The 24,826-nt window shown below is 39.7% G+C and overlaps 1 protein-coding gene across 3 annotated transcripts in view; it reads right to left on the bottom strand.

The window, feature by feature from the left end:
- The window catches only part of NBAS (NBAS subunit of NRZ tethering complex), a 1,903,611-nt gene that overhangs the window by 131,469 nt on the left and 1,747,316 nt on the right, over positions 1–24,826 (bottom strand). For all 3 annotated transcript variants that reach the window (XM_053709663.1, XM_053709664.1, XM_053709665.1), the window contains one exon: positions 19,119–19,263. In XM_053709663.1, the coding sequence (XP_053565638.1) occupies positions 19,119–19,263 (145 nt within the window). The remainder of the gene's footprint in view (positions 1–19,118; positions 19,264–24,826) is intronic.

Below are 24,826 nucleotides of genomic sequence, written 5' to 3'. Positions count from 1 at the left end.
CGACAATATATAAAGAGTAACTATAGCAGTCCACATTACTGGATGTCTCACAAAAAGAAATTATCCAACCTCATTGCACAGATATAAATTGGCTTACTAATTTAAAATGTTCAATTGAGTAGTCCCATAGAAACTGTTCAAACCGCATCATTAGACAAGAGGAGACTGGCTTCTTCCCATTCAATATGTTTCACCAGTCTCTTATCCAACTAGTACAGCACATGTGGAGCACCAGTAACTCATGTAGTATTATATAGTATGTTCCGCTCTCCCTCCCGTGAGAGATGAAAGCGTGTCAAGCAAAACAAGCCCTCAGGGTCCCAGAGTTGTTATAGGATAATTAAATAAAGAGTAGTGATAAATTGCACAAAGACGTTTAGAAAAATTATAGCAGGCTGCGTCCTACCAGGTCTCAATGGGATCATTCTCTGCAGCAATACGCTACCAGCTCCCTCAAGAAGGACCTCAGCAGGTCATCCGTTGCGATGTAGCCGTACCCCAGATACACGCAGTCTGGAGTTGTACAAAGGATGTCTCAATCAACAGCACATGGTTCCACTCCAGGCATGACACATCTCTCTGTCGCATAACCCTTTATGTATGTACCGTCTTTCTTCTCTGGTGCTCAACCTCCACTATGTGATCCACATGCAATGCACGCAGTTTAGTCAGTGGAGGTTGCGATCTCCCAACTCCAAGCCGGGACGGCCCATCTTTATTGTGCTGTGTGTCAGTATGCGATCCATAATCGGTCTTTGAGTTAGTTGAGGAATGAGTGGTCTTTGAGCCCGAATGAGGATACTGATCTAGTCTCAATGAGTGAAATACTCTGTGTAGACTTTGATTGAGAATCCAGAAGTGTAGATCTAGAATAGAGTATACACGCTCTTCCCATGCGTCCAGTGCCTCCATGATAATGTTGTTTGCGGTACTGTGACCTACCGGCTCGGTCATAAAATTCAGTTTCCCAGTCAGCATGATGATAGTGGGTTGCAAACTTTTAAGTACTGTAGCAGTCCAACGACTGAGATACCTCACTCTTATGTCAGGGGTGTGCTGAGAGATGGTTCGCACCTGCCGCCTTAGGCCCCAGCGGTCCAGTTCAGGAGACTGCAATCATGAACACACCAATCAAAGGTTCTTTAAAGTCCTCCTAACATGAGGCAAGTATATATGGTATTTGTATGTGAAGATGATCTGGTGTAGTTGAGATAATCGGCGGATTATCCACAGCTTGTCAAGAGCTCCTGAAATTGCGACCAGTCATGGCCGCCACCTAGACATGCCCCCCCCCCCACACGGTGTTTCTTAAAGGGACATGAAACCCAAAAGTGTTCTTTCATGATTCAGACAGAGAATACAATTTTTAACAACATTACAATTTACTTTTATTATCTAATTTGCTTAATTCTTTAGAAATCCTTTGTTGAAGAAATAGCAATACACATAGGTGAGCCAATTACATGCAGCACCTATGTGCAGCAACCAATCAGGAGCTACTGAGCCTATTTACATATGCTTTATTTATGATATCTCAAGAGAATTAACTAAATTAGATAATGGAAGTAAATTGTAAAGTTGTTTAAAATCGCATGCTCTTTCTAAATCCTGAAAGAACAATTTTGGGTTTAATGTCCCTTTAAACTCTGTTTTAATATTATACAGATGTTCATTAAATTTGGTCCTTGTTTTTCTCTTTGTGTGCCTAATGTAGATCATATCACATTTGCTCCTCAGGAGATAAACAGCATATGTAGATTCACAATTGCATCTATGTCTTATCTCAAACTGTTCCGTACCATTAAAACTCTTAAAAGTATTCCCCCTTTTCACATGTGGGCACATATTACATCTACTTTTATTACATTTATAAGTCCCCATGGGAAATGATAACCAACTAGTCAAAGCGCTATTTTTTGTAACTTTATTCTTTGTGTCTGTTCGCAGTTTGCTTGGGGCCAAATGGTTGGTGCATCCCTGGTGCTGGTGAGGTGCAGAAAGTTGGGACCACATGGAATATAAGCTGTGATGTCATATGATAAAATGATTTACTAAGCTATCTGCACACTCAATGCTGTGTTTGTCTCCATCCACATGTCAGAATTATTTTTAAACTATGGGAGTTCCTTGTAAATCTGCTAACAGCCTTACTTTTTATTTATCTCATTATATCAAACACTATTAGAGACATTTACTCACTACAACAATCATTGCATGCACTCTTGTTCTATGTTCAGCGGCTCAGTTTAATTGAATGCAATAATGCATTAAAACCTGATGTACTCCGAAAGGTAGTTAAGCTGTCATCAGATATAAAATTAACTGGTTTAAAAATAGTTCTGACATGAGGTTGGAGACAAACACAGCATTGAGTGTGCAGATAGCATAGTAAATCATTTTATCATGCAACATCACAGCTAATATTCCATGAGGTCCCAGGTTCCTGCACCTCACCAGCACCAGGGATGCACACACAGTGAGAGTTTCACTGCAAGCATCAAGAAATTCCCCAAACTCCCAAAACAAGTGAGTGGTGCAGCTGCAAAAGTAAAAGTTACTCCAGCAACTAGTTTAACAAGCAGCCTGAAACTAGGATGTTTCCTCTGCTACACTGAGCTGCATTGCAGGGGCACGGTCCCCTTTTCCATGATACCTATGGTCACCCACCTCCTGCACTGCTCCAACCATCTAAATAGCATCAACTAAAAATGAAAGTTCTAAGAGCAAAACAAATAATTTGCATGTATTAGTTTCACAAGCTCCATTTATATCATGCATTCATTCTAAAATATTTGCTAGGTGGTATTTAACACCAGTTCATGTATTGTGAACCCCTATTTGAATAACCCATGAGCCACCACTGGGTAAGATTATTCTTGTAGGTAACCATAACCCCCAACTGGAGGGAGCTGTGTTAACATGTTAAAACATACAGAAGTACTGAGGATTAGTTCAAATGTGCCTCTAAGATTGTGATCAATGTAGCAAAAGGCATTCAATATTAAAAAAAATACAAAAAAAATACAGGTAACTACATTGATTGCAATCTTGTCAGTAGAGAGGCCTCATAGACTCATCATTCACCTTACAAGCACAGCCAATTTACTGGCTGGTAAATGGAACGCAGATGACAATCATTCAGAACACAAGCAATTCACTCTTGTAGGAGTATGAGTAGCCAGGAATATCATAAATAAATCTGCAGACTGTAAAAAAATGCCTGCCTGATGTCAGTGAATGTAAGAACAACAAAACACTCCATTATATATATAACAAAAAGTTCACAACAAAAACTAATGACAACAATATTTAATTAAGAGATTCTCTTCAACAAAAATCAATGTTTTCTCAAGCCATCTGAATCCCAGAAAGATAGACTTTCTAAAAATGGTTGTAAACCACATATTGAAAATGTTCATATCATTTATATAAAAGAGATTAACTGTACACAGATTTTAATTGCAATTAACAATTGGAAACTGTGTCCTTTTAAACCTTTAGCATAATGTTGTTTCGTTTTTTTAAATAACAAGCAAAGCAAAGCAAGTAACTGCAGTATACTGTATTAATCTTTCAAGTTCAAACTAATACTTGAAGGAATTCATGTTACTGTAACCAACTCTGGTGACAATGTTATTATACCTGAGGAAAAACAAAAAGTTGTGCGATACATAAAGGTTTTGGTTGTTATAATAAAACCAGAGACTGAAGTCATGGTTTGTTTAACAAGTTAAGCAGCAACAAAGTCCATAGCTGTCAGCTTTGCTTGTCTAAGTGACATATATCAATGCTATAACTAGGATGAGATAGAAAGGGAGGTTTTAAATGGATTTCCTCCTGCCTGTCACATTTAACACCAGTAGAAATCCACTATCCTGTACAGAGATTTTCATCTACAATATATTATATCCACGCAGCCAAATGACTGGCTGCTTCATGCATACAAAGTTAGCTTCTATATGAAATCCACGGCTTCTAGAAAAAAAATATTCAATCCATTGCCATGGATACAATGTTATGCGAGGAACAATAAATTTGGAGGCTGCAGAATACCAGCACTGAGTGAAAGAGCAATTTTAAAGTAACATTTGATACAGCAGAGAGTGTGAAAAGCCATCAAAATCATAAATGAAGAAGCAGTGCTATAAAAAGAAGCAAATAACGGTAAAAAGCCTTTCAGGAGATGCAGAAAGAGAGCTCTTTCAGCCCAGGCTGATTTGATTTGTAAGTGTACATGTCAAAACATAAATCTATTATATAAATATATATTTCCTCTTTGTTTTTTAAAGTCACAAACTGGTTCTTTGGTTCACTGTTTTACTAACAGGTGGCATCATAATATTATAGCAAATATAGATGATTTAAAGGGGCAGTGTCCGTTTATCTACCACTATTAGCAAACGTGTAACATGTATTTCTGCAGAGAAGGTTTAATTTATACAGTTATATGTCACTGTGAATGACCATTTAACCCCTAACTACAATGCAAGTGACAGATATTTTGTGAGTCAAACAGACTCTGTCCAAGAGTATGCGTTTCGGAGCAGTAGTAAGAAAAGGTTATATGCTGTGTTAGTGGTTTTGGGATATACAATATTGCTAATATACATTTTCTATGCAATGGCTCTAAGTCACTAATCCACTTTCTATAGTACAGAAAAGTTAACATTATAATTAGAAATATAAACAAATAAATGTACTATTTAACCAATACTTTTGATTAATAAAAATCCACATGTAATTTATACTATTTTAAATATTGCCAAATCAGTACAATCCAGATGTTATTTTATTCTATTTATACTAGTCTATATACAAATTTTGTATATACAGTACATACATTTTATCAATATAATATCAGATGTTCTCCATATGTCTGTAGCTCCCTGTATACTGCTTAGACCTTTATACAGTATATCTGAGTTCTGTTTATTGCCTCTGTCTACATGCAGGAATCGTGTGGATCATAGAACAAAGAATATATTCTGTGGGTATAGCCTATCATAGAACAGCCATCTTGTGAGATTTAGAGGTGCTGTAGATGGTCAACAGATGAGCACAATGAGATATGGCTATCAAAACACTAACTAGTTAAAAGGCTGCTGCTGGCTTGATTGAAAAAGATTTTGGCTCTTTAAGTACACTTTTAATAAGAACCCTTGGTGGAAAGGATATGTGATGGTTCAGCTAAAGGAATGAGTTTATAAATCAACTAATATGTCCTATGTTTAGCCAAAGAAATACAACAGGTGAAGAAAGCTTTTGCCTTCGCATGGACAAACACAGGTCCAACAATTAATGTGTAGGATAAAGGACACCCTAACACCACATGTGGTAGCTGGGATTTTGTGTCAAAAGGGCCGATTCATTTTAAGTCTGTAATTACTTATTTAATTACAATGTATACCTTTGACACCTATAGCAATGTCTTCCTTCAGAGTCTGAAACAAACAAGGTATTAAAATATGTTTTTGGGACACTGAGTCTTTCAAAATTGAAGAGTGAGTTTATCCATCAAACTCAACAGCCGGACAATGGATAATTGTAATATATACATTTGTTTCCTGGTGCACATTTTCTTAAAAAACATAAATTATGCTTACCTAATAATTTAATTTCCATTTGTAGGAGGAGAGTCCACTGCTTCATTCATTACTTGTGGAAATGAAGAACCTGGTCACCAGGAGGAGCAAAAGGCACCCCTGCCAAAGGCTTAAATACCTCCCCCCACTCCCCTCGTCTCCCAGTCATTCTGCCAAGAGAACAAGGAACAGTAGGAGAAATATCAGGGTATAAAAGGTTGCCAGAAGAGTATTAATAAACTTAGGTCCGCCCACTGGAGCAAACGGGTGGGAGCAGTGAACTCTCCTCCCACAGATGGAAATGAAATTATCAGGTAATCATAATTTATGTTTTCCATCTTAATGGAAGGAGAGTCCACTGCTTCATTCATTACTTGTTGGAATAAATACCCAAGCTCTAGAGGACACGGAATGAACAAAAAATGGGAGGGTAAAAGGAGGTGGACCCTATACTGAGGGCATCACAGCCTGCAGAACCTTTCTCCCACACACAGCTTCTGCCAAAGTAAAGACAACAAATTGGTAAAACTTTGTAAAAGTATGTAAGGAGGACCAAGTAGCCACCTTAAAAAATGGCTCCACAGAGGCCTCGTTCTTAAAGGCCCAAGAAGAGGCCACAGCTCTAGTTGAGTGAGCCGTAATCCTCTGAGGAGACTTATGTCCCGCTGTCTCATAGGCCAAACGGATAACGTTTAGCGCTGCGGAACCTGTTGGCACTCTACAAATACCTGATAATAATAACGCTTATCAACCAAAAAGACAGAAAAGTGGAAGAGGCCTTCTGCCTCCTACGCTTTCCTGAATACACCACGAAGTCTGTCTTAAATCTTTCGTTGCCTGAAGATAAAACTTCAATGCTCGACCAACATCCAAGTTATGCAGTAACTTTTCCTTAGACGAAGATGGGTTAGGACACAAGGAAGGAACTACTATCTCCTGATTGATGTTACAATCTGATACCACTTTGGGAAGAAATCCCAATACTGTACGAAGCACAGCCTTATCAGCGTGAAAAAACAGGTAAGGGGGTTCAGATTGCAAGGCCACTACGAGCCGATGCAATAGCCAGAAAAAATAGAACCTTCCAGGAAAGAATCTTAATGTCAAGCGCATGCATAGGCTCTAACGGAGCCCTCTGCAAAACCTTAAGAACCAAGTTTAAGCTCCAAGGAGGAGCCGAATGTCTAAAGACAGGTCTGATCATAGACAGAGCCTGAACAAAGGACTGAATATCAGGAAGCTCCGCTAGCTTTTTGTGTAACAGCACTGACAACGCCAAAATCTGTCCCCTTAAGGAACTGGTGGCAAGACCCTTATCCAGCCCATTCTCGAGAAAAGCCAAAATCCTGGATACCCTAACCTTGTGCCAGGGATATCCACGTTCCACGCACCAGGATAAGTAGGTCCTACACAACTTATGATATATGTGACGAGTGACCGGCTTCCTGACCTGGATTAGAGTATCAATTACTCTCTCAGAAAAACCTCTCTTAGCCAAGACTAGGCATTTAATATCCACGCACTCAGCCTCAGAGAATCAAGCTTTTGGTGTAGAAAGGGACCTGAACCAGCAGATCTCTGCACCAGGGTAACCTCCATGGAGGAGACGAAGACATCCCCACCAGATCCGCAAACCAGGTCCTCCGCGGCAACAGAGCAATCAAAATGGTTGAAGCTTGCTCCTGTTTGATACGGCCCCCACTCGAAGGAAAAAGTGGCAACGGTGGAAATATGTAAATTAGGTTGAACTCCCAAGGAACCGCTAAGGCATCTATCAGCTCTGCCTGTGGGTCCCTGGATCGTGACCTGTATCTGGGTAGCTTGAAGTTGAGTCTGGACGCCATGAGGTCTATCTCCCGCCTCCCACATCTGTTGCAGATCTCCACAAACACTTTGGGATGGAGAGATCATTCCCCCAGATGAAACGACTGTCTGCTGAGAAAATCCACTTCCCAGTTGTCCACACCTGGAATGTGGATCGCTGAGAGCGATCAATTGAGAGTCTCTGCCCATTCCAGAATCCGAGAAACTTCCCTCATGGCTAGTGAGCTTCTTGTTCTCCCCTGATGGTTTATGTAAGCTACCGAGGTAATGTTGTCTGACTGGAAACTGATGAATCGGAACAACCCCAGGTAGGGCCAAGCCCTCAGACCGTTGAATATCGCTTGAAGTTCCAGAATATTTATTGTAAGAGTCGACTCCTCTTGAGTCCACCTGTCCATTGCGTCATTGGTCACAATTTCCCAGGATGGCCTCACGAAGGATGTCCCCTGGGCCAGCTGACCCGGACAGATCCACCAAGAGAGAGATTCCCTCACTCAGTGGTCCAGAGAGATCTGTTAGGAACTGACAGAAACTTGTTTTAGGCACTTTAGGTCCAGAATTGTGAAAATGTGCCCTCCTTCTTTGGGACCACGAAAAGGTTTCAATAGTACCCTAGATCCCTTTCTGCTAGAGGTACTGGAATGATTACTCTGAGAGATGAGAGATCCCTCACGCACTCTAGAAAGGCATCTCTCTTCTCTGGTCTTGAGGATAGGTTTGACAGGAGGAATCTGCCCCTGGGTGGATGAGTCCTGAACCCTATCCTGTAACCCTGGGTGACAACCTCCAGAACCCAAGGATCCTGGACGTCTGTCATCCAAGCCTCTGCAAACAGAGATAATCTGCTCCCTACGCGATCCAGCGACAGATCGGGGGCTGCCACTTCATGCCGACTTTGTCTCGGCGGACTTCTTGCTCTGTTTGGACTTGTTCCAAGATTGAGCTGCTTGGTCTTCGCAGCAGGCTGCTGGCGTTGACACTTGTCCGAACCAAAGGGACCAAAAGTAGAGCCCTTAGGCTTAATCTTCTTATCCTGCAAAAGGAAAGCACCCCTGCCTCCCGTGACCGTGGATATGATAGAGTCCAGGCATGGACAAAAAATAACTTTCCAGTGAAACAGAAGGGATAGTAATCTAGACTTGGAAGTCATGATGTTTTGGCATTCAGGCGAGTAACCTGCATGTTTGCATCACAGATAAAAGATTTAGCTACCCTTAAGGCCTTGATCTATTCCTCTATCTCCTTGAGGGGAGTCTCCACCTCGAACATAGCTGACAGTGCATCACACAAATAGGTAGCCGCTCCAGCCATCACAGCAATCGCAGCTGCCGGTTGGAAAACAAACCCTGTGAGTTGGAACATCTTTCTCAACATGGATTCTAACTTCTTGTCCATGTATGTATGTATGTATGTATTGGGTACTTGTAAAGTGTGGCTAATCACCCGTAAGGGTTTTAAGGTGCTGCTCATTTTATCGACCTCGGAAGGATGAAAGGCTGAGTGAACCTCGCCGGGGATTGAACCTGCAACCCTTGGGTTGCTACAGAGCTCGGCCACACTGCCTTCATGGGCTCCATGAATGACGAAATATCCTGAGGGAAATAGTCTTACGCTTAGCGAGCGCGGAGATAGCTCCATCCACCTTTGGAATGGCACCCCATAGCTAAAGCTGAGAGTCCGGAACGGGGAAGGAACAGCTTTTTAAAAGAAGTAGAGGGAGAAAAGGATAAGCCCAGTTTCTCCCACTCATTCTTAATAATTGTAGCCATCTTCACGGGAACTGGGAAAGTCTGAGGCACCACCCTGTCCTCGTAAACCCTTTCTAGCTTTGGGATTGAAGGCTCTTCCGGAACCTCCAACGTAACAAGCACTTTCAGTAAAAAGCGCAAATGCTACATCTTAAACTTGAAATCTGGCTCCTCCGTAGCCGGAGGTCTAGAAGACACAGATTTGGTCCAAGAGAGAGCTCCCTCCGACGAGTCTGAGGTGTCCTCTTCATCAGATAATCTCTCAGAGACATCCAACGGAATAGATGACCCCTGGGACGGAAGGCTATGTCTTTCCCTTCGCTTGCGCTTCGCAGGTCGTTGTAGGGCATGGAAGGCCACAGACACCTCGCGGGACGGAGAACCCTCAGAGGTCGACGGCTTAGTAGTACTAAATATCTTATTCTTTTTAGATATTGCAATCTTATCAAAGCATGTGGAACACAATTGAGCAGGCGGATCAACCTGTACCTCCTCACAATAAACACAGGTATTAGATTTAATTAAAGAGGGAGTATCCTCTAACATATCAGAGTCCTCCATAGCTTGCGCCTTTAATAAGGACTGAGATAGATTAAATGGCACCTTTATACCAATGGCCGGGGCACTCACCACCTCCTATGACCCGGACCACAGAGAAACCGTTACGTCTCCTGCAACTGCCGATCAGGAAAGAGGAAGTTGAAAAGGCCACATCCGGTCACATGGAGTGCCATGCAGGACCGCCCCTGCACCATAGAGAAAACGTGCCAAAAAAAAAGGCTGCGCTGATCTTCACCTGACTGTTCATACATTGCTAGAGCCTCATCTCACACATGACGTAGCATTGACACAATAAAGATATTATGCATAAATCCCCCCCTGTTCAATAATCCCCTTTCGAGGGATATTAACCATTGATTCTATACAGATAAAAGAAGACACACTGTGACGCTGTCTTCTTGCGTTATCATATGTGTATAAATGAAACGATCTTACCAGAATATATGCCGTGGAACAGGAACACAGCCCTTCAAGTGTGACAGGTTAGTAGCGTCGCTCCTGACATGGACTTGAGTGAATAAAGGCAGGCAGCGAAACTCGTCAACGATGATTGCCAAGGAGCTGTTAACATGAGTCAGGATGGTTTCGCAGAGACGACACTCCCTGCATCTCCGGACTCTAACTTTCATCCATGCTCTCACTGAGAGGCTGACAGAATTACTTAAAACTCCAGTCCCATTTCGAGGAGTACTACCCTCTATAAGAGACTATTCCAAATCTTCCGATACTTCTCTGCCAACCTCCTGTGACGAAAGGCAAAGAATGACTGGGGGGATGAGGGGAGTAGGGGAGGTATTTAAGCCTTTGGCTGGGGTGTCTTTGCCTCCTCCTAGTGGCCAGGTTCTTAATTCCCACAAGTAATGAATGAAGCAGTGGACTCTGCTCCCATTAAGATGGAAATTGCCATATCCCTCCCTAAGTACAAAGATTCTTCCCTGAATGCAAAAGAGGACTTTCCCAAATGCTTTCCAGTGTTACTACTGATAACTATAATAGGTCAGGCATATAAATGCCTATTTTTGTTTTCTTTCTTTTTGTTTTCTTTCTTTACTACTGTCCATAGAAAAGGAATCAGCAAACTATATTGTACTTCAAGGTTGTCTGATGTAATTTCTTTTTTGCCCCCTGTCCTCCCAAAATATCATGCTGTGGTTATATAACAATCTTTTGTTTTTTCTTCTTGACATTTTTGGATGCTGCAAAATCATTTTGGGACACAGTTGCTTCACCCAAAGCATTGTTGTGTCCCTCACCTTTCTGACACATTTTCCCACCATTAGCATTATTTGATGGCACAAATTACAGCCTGTATGTTGACTGTGATCCTGGGCGTGCTTTGTTGGAGTCTTTTGTGTCTTCTGGATCTTGACCCTGTTTTTGGACATTACTTTTGCCTGACAACACCACCTGGGTTTGAATAATTTATTCAGAGTGGCGTGCTGAGGGACAGATTTAGAGCTGCAGAGATAACTGGGCAAACTCTGACAAGGATCTTAGTACTGCAAATCTGAAGCTCCAACCTTCAGACAAGAGAGGTACTTACATTCAAAGTGGGGAACGCTACCTCTCCAGCGACACTTGTAAGTAAGCACTTTGGCCATTCTGCCGCTGGTTACTGTCACAGATTTGTTGAACTAACAGACGTTTGCACCTAGATTTGGACTTTCCTGTTTTCTAGGAGTTTTTCTTTTAGTTCTTTTGCACTGGAGTTTTTATTTTTTGTTTACATTTCTCTTTTTCATAGATTGTGAGGTACTAGCTTCTAATCTAGCTGCAGACCTATTGCTTAACTCCTATTACCTAACTCTAGTGTGTATTAGCGCTGACCAGGAAACCTTTTATGTTTTTTTTTTTTAAAATATTACCACTACTGTCACACAAAAAAACTAGGGAAGTAGTAGGAAAAGGCAGGCTGAAATATAAAAAATAATTCCAAATGCAATTGCAGGGATAAAGCCTGTTTACTCTCACTTCAATTCTACTAAAGACATCTCACTCTAACACTTGCCACACCTCCCTGCACAGAAGAATAATAGAAATACAAAAGAGAGTGGCAGGTGCCTACAGTACGAAGAGTAGTGGAAAATAACATAGCTTCTATAGCTGCATTTATAAACAGCAATGCAATGCAAGATGCCTGCTTTCCCACCTTGAATAGCCTGATAAGAATTAAAAGGGCTTTAGATTAGACAACCCTCGCCTACAAGCACAGTGAAAGAATAGGATAATATAAAAGGCTAAGATTGATGTTCTTGTGTATATAGGGCATAAAAACATAGGCCTATCAAGTCTGTCAATATTTCTTATAAAGGGCTAGATTACGAGTGACAAGCTATTGTTTGTACACAACTGATATCAGGTTTTTTCGCGGCTGTTTGCGCGCAAGTTCAATTCTGCTCACCTTACAAGTTGTAATAAATGTGTACGCGTGAACGTAATCGCAAATTATGCAAGAATGATTACCGCGACTTCAAAGCTTTGGTTAACTATTACGCAAGTCAAAAAAGTGTCACAAAACACATAAAAAAACATTTAAAAGTAGAGTTACCCTCATAACGCTATCTAATAAAAATTATTTTTAAAAAAAATATTGCATAGAAAAGTTATAAGGGCTAAAAGATATGAGGTCTCAGGAGTAAGAAAAAAAAGGCATGCAAACACAAACATGTCTAAATATGTATATGTATGTGTCTCTCTCAACTATGTATTTACTGTACATATTACTGCACATAGCAAAATATGTTTGATGTATTATGAAAAAACAAATTATGCTCACCTGATAATTTTCTTTTCTTCAGATGGAGAGAGTCCACAGCTGCATTCATTACTTTTCATTTCTTTTGGGAAATAAGAACCTGGCCACCAGGAGGAGGCAAAGACACCCCAGCCTAAACGAATAAATACTCCTCCCACTTCCCTCATCCCCCAGTCATTCTGCCGAGGAACAAGGAACAATAGAAGAAATACCAGGGTGAAAAGGTGCCAGAAGAATAAAGAATAAGACACCCCACATAAAAATACGGGTGGGGAGCTGTGGACTCTTTCCATCTGAAGAAAAGAAAATTATCAGGTAAGCATAATTTAAGTTTTTCTTTATAAATGGAAACAGTCCACAGCTGCATTCATTACTTTTGGGAAAACAATACCTAAGCTATAAAGGACACTGAATGCAAAAACGGGAGGGTACAATAGGCGGCCCATTCTGAGGGCACCAGGCCTGAAAAAAACCACAACCCAACCAAACCCCGCTTCGTCGGAGCCGGGCAAAAACCCTAGAAGGAAAAGGCCCCAAGGACACTGACCCGCAGATAGTCCGAAGGCCTAACCATCGCCCAGCAGTCGGTCCCCACACAACTCCTACTAGTACAGTACCAAAATTCCCAAAAGGGAGAGGACAAGGGTGAACCAAAGGGATATCCAAAAGGTACAGCAAAATCCAATAACGGAAAAGCCCCCTTCAAAAGAAGGCCAAGTCCACAGAGACCCTAATGGATCCCGAGAACAAGGGGAGACAACGCCTAACCCACAAGGAGCAACCGGACATCACCAAGGAGAAGAAATATCTCGAAATATCGTGCAATAGCACCAAAAAGACAACAGAAGACTAAGTCCCTAAAACGTCAGAACTCAGAGACTGAGCAAACAGAAAAATTACAAGTGGCAAACTCAGAAGATAAACATCTGAGTCCAGTAACGCGATGACATCCGTAGGAAGACATGGTCGAACAAACTAGCAGATTGCCCCACCTCCAAGGCAGAGGATACACTCCAGGCAATCCAGTCCTCCAGACCTACTCACAAATCTCAAAGGGGAAGAGGCACAGAACCTCTAATAAAAAGGTCCACTGGCACCCTCAAGACCTGAGGATAAACAACAGATCTTAGATCCTACACCTAGCCGGACCAGCCCAAGCAACGGCAGATCTGAAGTAAGGGAACTGAAAGGAACCCCAAGACCAGCTCCCAAAAGGGCGGAAGACCCAAGCAGGCGTTAGACCCAAGGAGATCTAGCAAGGCCATCCGACTAAGTCTCAATGCGGAGCCAGCAGCTCCCCAGATGGAAAGGAACAACTTAAAGAGCAGACCAGTCCCCGAACCAGATAAACATCTGTTCCAACCTCCCGAACACAGGAGAAGCCCCCAAAAAGGGAACCAAGCCTCCGTAAGGAGGACAAAGAGCCCCCTGAAGAGGAAAGCATTGATAAACACCTGCCCAGAAGATAGTAAGTCATAGGAAGAACCGAGAGGACACAAGGCCTTCACTAACTAACACGGAAGAACCTCATAAAACACCATTGTGTGAGCACACCTAACAGGCGCAAAAGTGACAGCAGAGCAACCACAAACCCTCCATTTGCTAGGCAGGAAAGCCCACCATCAGGTCACAGTAGTTGGCTGTCCTAGGGGAACCATATTGTTCGGCACAAGACAAGGCCCAAGGAGCCGCGGCTTGCAATAAATCTGGTCAAGTTGTAAAACAGAACAGCCAGAACAAGGGCAAAGCCAACACACCCAGGAAACTGGAATCCTGGCCTGGGCCAGTCCTAGGATCATAAGGTCCAGTAACATCCCACAGCGGGATCCTCAAAGAGAAAACGCCAAGCCAAAGCCTCAACAACCGGAAGATCAGGACAAGAAGCCTGGGCCCCACAAACGTTTGGATTAAACAATCTTCTAGGAACATAAATTCCCCGTCTGATATCAAAAAACAGACTTCCCAGAGAAAAATCCAGAATAATCCAGATAACAAGAGCAAGAAGCCCTTGCAAGTTCGACCCAAAGGGAAGAGACCACCCCTTGCAGGAGCCTAACACACAAAGAGCCAGGGCCATAAAAGGGCACTAGAGCTAACAGGCGTCCAAGCATCATTAACATGATTATGCTTGAAAGTGCAACTAACCCCCCTAAGGGTCACAAGGTGCTACTCATTTTATCAACCTCGAAAGGAGGAAAGGCTAAGCAGACCTTACTGTGGATCGAATTAGCAACCTTTGGGTTGTTATAGTACAGAGTAGCCATAGAGCATTAGAATGTTGAGCTAGCTGTCCACCTAGCCAAGAGCTCCAGACACAAGGGGAACAGAGAGGACAAGTCACCCGAACAGAGCAACATCAACCCTGCACATCACCTCAGATCCGAAGTCAGAGGACAGTAAAGCATGGGTTTGGATGCCACCGGGATGGCAATACCTGAACCATACGTGTGGAAAACCACTAGGACCTCTTCTTTCCAAGAAGGAGATGCAGAGCATTCCCAACACCGGGGAAGGACACCTAACCGGAGCCCAAAAAGACCTCACTGTCTAAAGTTCCAAAAAAGGAACAACCAACTCCCGAAGGGAATCCAAGTTCCCCGAAGGCGACCCATCTACAAGGAGAAACTGACAATCCAAGAGGTCTCAATGAAGAAGAAAACCACTAAAGGAACAAGTCCAAAAGTCCAATTTCCTAAGTAACAACACCCCGACCGGCAGAAAAGAGGCGCTAAACCCTCTAATTTTCCCACCACGTGGGAAGAAATACTCTAGGTTCCAAGGGTATCGGAAGAAACAGAGAGTGATGGAGCAAAATTCACTGACCCAGTCACCAGAGAAACGGCTATTTAGGACTGAAACAATCCCGAGAGTCACACAGCCTCACAAAGCCTCTTGAAAATGCTTAGCGGAAACTTGAAAAACAAACTCGAATAATGTTAATATCACTCTGCACCCCAACCTGACCAGCAGATTTTAATAGGCGCCACGTGTCTGATAAGCCACGAGACAGAAGATCTGAACCCAAGCAGGACCAGCCTGCAACCAGGGTCATAACTGCAGAGCTAGCTAAATCCACCTTCAGAGAGGAAGGAAAAACAGACAAACAAGGGACTAATATGTCCCGAAGAACTTCCATAGAAGTAAACAGCGAGTATCAATCCCAGAGAGATTCCCGCAGGAAACATAGTATGAAAAGGAAAAATAAAATTAATCCTAACGGGATAAATAAAATAACAGGCAAACCGAGGGTTAACGCCTAAACAGAACAGAAGGTCTACAGGACCAGCCTAACGTAAACCCTGTCTTCCAACAACACTGGGAAAGATCTCGATAACAAGACTGAAGGAGATTACTTCATCCCCCCATGTCTAATGAGGTGTGCAGTTTGAAGGAGGAGACTGATGAGTCCCATACCCAAGGAGGATAGGGTCTCCAAGCAGCCCAAAAACGTGTCCGAGTAAAACACTAAGGCGAGCCCGCCTTTAACGAAAGGCACAACACTCAAGCACAGTTACACCTGCAGGTAACTGTACATGCCCTCCGGAGGCCAAAGGACCTGGGGCAATCGGGCACGAGCACAATCGCAAACAAACATCTGGACTTTGCAGACACGCAAGCGTCAAAAGTATGTAAAAACTAAAACGTGCCACAACCTCCGGGGGAAGCAATCCACCCTCCGAGGAAACACATAACTTGGGTTACCCGCATGTGTAGTAGTAGAAAACGGTAGGGAACTCGCCTCCCGGAGGACAGGGCCCCCCGAGGCGGATGGCTCAGCAGTCTCTTGAATCCCAGAGCACGAGAAACAAGGCGCTCTATGACGGCCTACAGAACATAACCGACTGACCTGAGTCAATGGGACCAATTTGCATTCTTCACAGGATGAATAATCTGAATCAGAATGTTGACCAATCTCAACATCAGTATCCTCCATAACTGGATCAAGGATACCCAAAAATGTACTATATATAAAACAATTTGAACGGCACCTAACACCCACAATGGCTGGGGCACTCACCACCTCCTATGTACCAGACACTAGTGGACTAAAATTTTCCTTTGCCACACAGTCAGGAAAGCGGAAATGGAAGACCAGAACGTAAACATGCTCGGTCACAAGGTGAACCGTACAGTCCAACAAAAAGCACGCCCGACTGTAAGGTTGCGTCACTTCAACAGGCCGTTATGTTCTAAGCCACGAGCCCAGTAAACACTACACATAAGCAAATTGAATCACATAACAAACATGATAAAAAAAACCCCTGTTCAATAGTCCTCCTCAGGAGATATTAACCCTTGATTACAAGACACTTAAAGGAGTCTCACTGAGACCCTGTAGTTTTCATGTGAGTTTGCAGGAACAAATAAGTTACAGTACATGCATGAATAAGTAAAATTAAACAACCTTACCGGAATCTACGCCGTGTAACAGTTAACCCCTGCATGGGACTCTGTAAATAGAGGAGCTTTATGTCAGTGCGATAGCAACCAAAGCAGGGCCTGTTTATGAGTCATGGGATGTGTACTCGGTCCAGTCTGGATGTGCATTACTTTCTCCTGATTTTGCTTATGCCCAGGGTGATTACATAAGTCTGTGAACCCTGACCTGTTCCCAATTTGTTTGATTATTAGCTTGCATTTGTGTGCATGGCTGCAGTTGTGTGGCTGTATTAGGGACCCAGGTATGTGGAAGAGACCTTGACGTGGTACCTGGGCTTGTCCCATTTGGCCAAATGCAGTAACTAACTCTCCCGGTTTTGCTTTTTAATCCTAGCTGAGAACTTGGGAGTGAGTACTGGACTTTATGTGTGTTGTATTGTCTGATTTTGTAATTCTCCCTAAGGACTTGCACCCTGGCAGGCCCGGGGTTAACTGCCTGTGACTCTGTAAATAGAGGAGTTTTAAGTGAGTGCGATAGCAACCAAAGCTGGGCCTGTTTATGAGTCATGGGATGTGTACCCGGTCCAGTCTGGATGTGCATTCCTTTCTCCTGATTTTGTGTATATATATATATATATATATATATATATATATATATATATATATATATATATATATATATATAAACGCAAGCACAAGCTACCGCTCCACTCGTAATCTAACCCAAAGTGTTTTGCCTGTAAACAAACATTATATGAAGAAAGATTTATCATATAATATTAATGAAATTGTACCAACTTTCAGTCAAAAAAAATTCTTGTTACTTTACAGTTCCACTTTTTTTTTTTTTTTACTTATTTATGTCATAAAACAATAACAATTAATATTTAAGGAAATAATACCACACTTAGGAAAATCTATCTCATAGAGAGCATGATGATCAAATATTCTCCTGCTTGGATGGAAATCGTAGTCCAGACTTCACAGAGGATGAACTCACCAAATGCTCAAAGAAAAAGGGCAGAATTCAACAGCACCACAGAATCTTTCTCATTTCTGTATATGAAGCAGAGACAAGCCCAGTGCAATATAGTCCCTATGGTGTGAGAGTTTTATTACACTTACACTTTGTGCATTGTATTTTATATTATTTTAAACGTTAGATTGGGTCCTTTCAGTATTATTACATTTAAGCTTTGCACTTTCTATTTTAATACATTTATGTTTAGATTCAACAATGATTTTAGAATTTCCAATTATGTTTTGAAAATTTCTGTGTTACTTACATTTCACTTTGTATTTTCTCTATTGTAAAAAAAAACACAGCTTCAGAAAGTGGGAGGGACAGAGGAGTTCCTGGGGCTTATCATGGCAGTTCCCAGGGAATGTTTGAAGCTTTCTCACAATACTTAAAACTAGTTGGTCTCACTTATTTTAATCGTTAGCTGTATGCAGGTGAACTAGAGAAGCAGATGCGTGATCTCAAGGGACGCAATGTGCATGCACAAGCCGACAATTAAATATTAACGATATGCAACGAAACGACCACCGATTGGAGGAAGCAATGAACAATTGCACAGCCCATATTAGTGGGTTGTTGTTGATTATGTCAGGATTAAAAACATAAAAACATTTTTTTAATTGTTAAATGGATCGTTTAACTTTGAAAGTAAGTGCATTTTATTAGTGTGATATTGAGAAATTATTTTATATAATCGTTGTACACACAATTTTTTTTTTTACATTAATCCTTTAAATTGGTAAAGATTTTCAGAACTAGACATAACTAGTTATTAATGGGAAGGAAATTAACATTAAATATTGTATATATATATATATATATATATATATATATATATATATATATACAGTATATATATATATATATATATATATATATATATATATATACACACACACACACATATATATATATATATATATATTAATATAGATATATATATATACACATACATAAAAATGGGAGTAAAATGGAATCTTATTCACCTCCTGCCATCCAATATCAGTGAAGATATTAACTAAAACTTTTGTCTTAAATATTGCCTTTCTGGGGTCATTTTCTTAAAATATTAACTTGGAAGCTCAGAGCCATTCTATCAACAAAATACAGCTAATTGAAAATGCAAGGTATCCCATAAGCATTTTTACATGAAATTAAACTTTTTAAAAAAAAAAAAAAAGAATAATGAAGTATTCCACAACAATACATATAATATGGTAAATACAATATGGCACCATATGACTCACCTCCTTGGAGAGTTTATGCCTAGAATTGTACAAAGAGCGTGACATTTTCAAAATTTCTGCTGATACGTCTTCTTTTTTATCCTTTTCAGATTTGGACAGCATTGCTTTAACAAGTTTCACCCATGGGTTATTTTCTGAACATGTACTAAAATTAGAAAATAAATAGCAATTCCTTATTAAAATTTATAAGAATTTTTGTGCAAAAACTTATTACTAGAATATAATCTAACCCTTTAGGATTGTGTACTGGGAATTTACAAGACAAGGAATTAGGTCATTTAGAATTAGATAGTAGAAAGGCTTAAATCTACATGTGGGAATAGATGACACCAATTTCTGTGTAAGATCGATCACCTCTGTCAGATGATGAGTCACTATGGTATGAATACTATAAAGTTTAATATTATTTGCTATAACTTATTTATTGTAAAAGCGCTTCGGATACATATTATATGGCTACTCTTGTGCTGCATAATAAGATAAGAATTGTGATATTTCACTGTGAGTAACATTATGAAAAAAATAATAAAAATTATATGGTTACACATTAAATATAAGGTATGACCTCTTGAAATTACATTTCCAAAGTTCTATCTATAAATAGTGAAATGCACTACTGAGAGATAGCTGGTGACTGTATACATAAGCCTCTTGTCATTGGCTCAACATATACGCTCATTTAGTTCCCAGTAGTGTACATCTGGTCCTAAACCTAAGTAAGTTTACTATCCAACAAAGGATACAAAAAGAACAAAGTAATTTGACAACTTGCAGATAAGTATACTTGAAACTAGAATTTTCTTTATATACGCAACACATACACATGCTATATGAGCTACAAAAGTCTATTTGTAAAGTGTGGTATTTTTTTTATAAGCTCTTATACATAAATGTAAACAAAAAAACTGCCTTGTGTGAATGGGACCTGTGAATCTTCAGTACTGCATAGTGGTAAACATTATACAATGACATAAAACTAGCTGAGCAACATATCTTCCAAATCCAATAAAACATACAGTGACTCAAAAATTTAGTGAAGTATAATTAGCTAATAAGTAGTATTTCTAGATTTGATATCAACTCTAGATAACAACATAAGTCCCAAAATGTATATGGAAAGTTACCGTATGTTGATATGTTTAGTTGATGTTGGCTGTTTTTTTCCTACTACACATAATCAATATTGAAATAATGACATTTAAAGGATTTATTATTTCTGGGTTTTTTATATTTAATTTAATCAACTAAAGTTAGAAAAATGGTAACTCAATACAAAAATCCTACAGGATGGGTAAATTAGAATTTTTCAATATTTTTATTTTGAAAAATTCTGGATTTGGGGATTTGTACCTGAAACTAAAATTCTGATAATTATAATAAAGAATTTCGTAGATTTTTTTTTTATAAGCTTTTACTGTGTCATGGATTCTACACCTATAACATGATACATTAGGGGCAATAGGAGTGTTTTGTTGACCTTGAAATACACCCTATACATTTTTCTTAAATTACTCTTACAATTATAAAGTTAAAAAATATGGTGCATCAAACATAAAAAAGAAAATAAATACAAATAAAAAGTCATCAACAAAATAGAAAAATAATTCAAAAGAAAATTGTAACAAAATAAAATACACGATTAATCATAAATCTTGAAGAACATGTATTTTCTTTTCTAAATCAAAATAGTGATTAATTACCTTTGCAGAACTATATTGTACAGTCTATTAATTATACATAAAAAACATTAATTATACACAAAGATGTTAAATTACTGTCACCACAAAGGGCAATAACAAATCTTGAAAGATCTTTTAATAGCTCACAGTGCTCTCTCTAAGTGAAACCAAAGAACAGCCACATAATAAATCATGAATGCTATACATACTAAAGAGGTGTAAACATATTAACCAGGAGTAATTATTGCATTATATTAAAAACATTAAAGGGACACTCAAGTCAACATTAAACTTTAATGATTCAGATAGGGCATGCAGATGTAAACAACTTTACTTCCATTTAGAAAATGTGTCTTTTTATAATTACACTTTTTGAGTCACCAGCTCCTATTGAGCATGTGCAAAAATGCACAGTATATATGTTTATGCATTTGTGATTGGCTGATGGCTGTCACATGGTGCAGTGGGAGAGGAAATAGACATAACTTTTTAAATTTGTCAGAAAAAAAATCTACTTCTTATTTGAAGTTCAGACCAAGTTCATTTGCATTGTCTTTTTATCATCCACCTGTTGCTATGCAAATCTACTGTATTTGCTGGTCCTTTAAATATGGACTGTATTAAAAAGGATTATAGATAAACAGTTGATAGACAGACAGATAGACAAACAAATATTTCTACAGTGAATTTGTACATTGAATTGGTGTGGCAATAGAACATTTATATCTAGCATTACAGTTTGGAATGTTAATTGAAATGATTATAATATTAAAGAATTAATATGTTGACACACTATTTAGTGCAGCAACGGAGCTTAATCACTAGTCCATAACTATCTCATAGATAATTGACATAGGAATGCTCTACTAGAATCATAGTTCTATCTATCTCACTTATTATACCTAAAAACTTAAAAATAAAGTGAGTCCCCCTATTTCTAATTCTACCTAATTTTAGACTAGTATAATGGATATTTAGAATAATGAGGTTTAAACACTAAAAAGGTTAACGAGACATCAATGGTTGAATGACAGGACCTCTTAGTCATACAATTTAAGAGTGATAAACAGACGGTAAACTAGCTTTGCGGAGATTGTTAATACCTGAAGTCAGTTTAGTTTAATATTTCTCGATTTTCACTGTAAGTAAGTAGGACAGTAAGCGTATTATTACGATCTCAGCGAAGTCAAGTTATCACAAAGCAATCTGTCATTCACTTAGTATACATGAGATACCGACAGAATGGTATTGTGGATAATTATGCATTTATACATGATGGTACTCAAAGCTACGCCATAATTCCTACGCTTAGGTCTATAACTGTAATAACAGTGTATCACTATAATAGATTGTATAAATCATAGGTAGTGTACATATTTTACATCGATCATTACCCATACAAAGGGAAGCAGCCTCCCATTCATACAATAGATACCCAATCGATGTAACTGAAACAAATAAACGTAAAGACAGAACACTCCTATTGGAAGGCTTGGGGGAGTGTCATGGAATACGCAGCCACGATTGGTCAGAATATATTGTCAATGGGTTTAAAAGGCAGCATACGTTCAAACAGATGAGAATTCACCACAAGTAGAGTAAGGTAAAATCCAAACTTTAATCCGTCTTAGACAAGACAACACTTCATTAAAAACCAAATCGCATGGTGATGGCAGCAACAAAATAACTTTCATACAGCAAATGATGTGGCACTAATGGCTTACGCGTTTCAGCCCGAAAGCCGTAGTCATAGCCTGTAGTACCTTAGGACACACCTGTTAAAATAATCAGTAACCTGATTCAATTGGTCAAAAATAAAACACACCCATTAGCTGTATGAAAGATTAACTCTTACTAGATTCGCTAACATGATTATACTGGAACACACCTATAGTCAGCTCACAGAAATACCGTAACAATAGCTAAAAAACATGTCATGAAATATGTGAGTATATTGATCAGAACATATAAAATGCATAATGCAGCATAGACAGCATAGAGAAACATACCCTGTGATATATACATAGTTACAATCAAAGGTGAATATTATCAAAATTCCAAAATTACATATGGTTGTAAACGCAGAGCCACTAGTAAGGGACAGAGCAAAAACCAAATATCCTAAGCTCATATTCATAGTATGAGTTCATGAAGGATTATAGGAATATGTTAATACAGCAGAATACAAATATCAAATAGAGGATGGCAAACTAAATATCAGACCTTAGCTAAAACATAACTGTGGCAATACTAGTAGGGATTAGTCAAGTACTTCTATACTAGATCACACACTAGGAGATATGCTATTTCGAATTGTAACCCTATTCCCAGATATTCATAATGTCATATTTGGAATTAAGACCTTTAGGGATCCTAGTCCCCAAGGTAAATATCCAATAGGCCTCTCTTTTTTTGCAAAATCAGATCTATATCACCACCTCTTTTTGGCTTACTGATTTTGTCAATAGCGCACCACGAGAAGGAGGAAAGATCACCTCCATGAAACAAGCGGAGGTGTTGCACTATTGTTGTAGAGGACCTAGTGGTCTTAAAGGAGGATAGATGTTCCCTAATTCTCGTGTTGACATCTCTTGAGGTGAGTCCAACGTATTGGACCCTACATGAAGCACATTCGATAAGATATACGACATATTTAGATGTGCAATTCATACAAGATTTGATATCATACGTTTTTCCTGTGACAAAACTACCAAAGGTAGTTTAAAGTTTGACATAGTCGCAGGGCTTACACTTAGAATGGCCACATCTAAACATGCCTAAATGTTTCATCCATGAGCTTGCTGTGTTCTGTATGGTAGGAAACATTGTGGGAGATAGTAAGTTGCCTAAAGTGGGGCTTTTTCTATCTAACATCTCAGGCCTTTATCCACAGTCAATTTATCATTAGCCTTAAGAATATGAAAATGTTTACGTATAATTGAACATACTGCCTGATATTGCCTACTATGATTAGTTACAAAAGTAACACCTTCAAAATTTTTATGGGTCTCTTGCAGGAGTTTTCCTCCAACAAGTTACTTCTCAACCTGGTAGACAGCCTGCTTAGCTTTCCATATTGCCTTAGAAGGATATTTCCTCTGTTTAAGTCTGTGTTCCAATTCTATTGCCAGACTATTATAATCATTTGGATCAGAGCAGTTACGTTTAAGCCTGATAAATTCACCCTTGGCTATAGCCTGGGGAACGCGTTTAGGGTGGCAGCTGGTATCATGCAATACAGAGTTACCAGAAATGGGGTTTTTGAAAGACTTGGTCTTGATTTCACCATTAGATAATCCCTCTAGAGTAAGGTCAAGGTAATTAATACTCCTTGTATTATACTATTATAGGTGAATTCCAAACCCAAATCATTAATATTCAGGTAGTTGACAAACTCTTCAGCTTTGGCCTGAGAACCCATCCACACAAAGATCAGGTCGTCTATATATCTCTTGTAAAGAGATATATATCCCCGATACGGGTTACTATCTCCTAAAATGTGGAAAAATTCCCAGAAGCCTAGGAAAAGAGTAGCATACGATGGAGCAAACTTTGCTCCCATCGCTGTTCCACATTTTTGAAGATAGTAACTGCCCTCAAAAAAGAAAAAAATGTGGGTTAACAGGAAACCCACAACCTTAACCAGATAGATCTTAAACTCCTCTGAGTATTCAGTGGAGTGCTCAAGAAAAAAAAACAAATGGCCTCAAACCCTTTATTGTGGGGGATGCAGGAGTATAGTGATACTGCATCAACTGTGAGCCATTTACTTTTCTCTGTCCACTTAACTTTGTTAAACTCAAAACATGTTTGGTATCTCTCAAGTGAGAAGGTAAAGACATGACTATCGGCTGTAGGATACTGTCTGTCCACTCTGATAAATTACATAGCAGAGACTCGACTCCACTAACAATGGGACGTCCTTTTACATTGGCAAGTGACTTGTGAACTTTGGGGAAAAGTTAGGTAGCAGATATTGAAAGGTGGTCGCATCAAGATGCCCCTGTTCCACCCCCTCATCCAAAATAT

This window comes from Bombina bombina, chromosome 4 (assembly GCF_027579735.1).
Source record: "Bombina bombina isolate aBomBom1 chromosome 4, aBomBom1.pri, whole genome shotgun sequence".
Taxonomy (NCBI): domain Eukaryota; kingdom Metazoa; phylum Chordata; class Amphibia; order Anura; family Bombinatoridae; genus Bombina; species Bombina bombina.
Note: the sequence above shows the minus strand (reverse complement) of the source record. Positions and strands in the feature narration are given on the sequence as shown.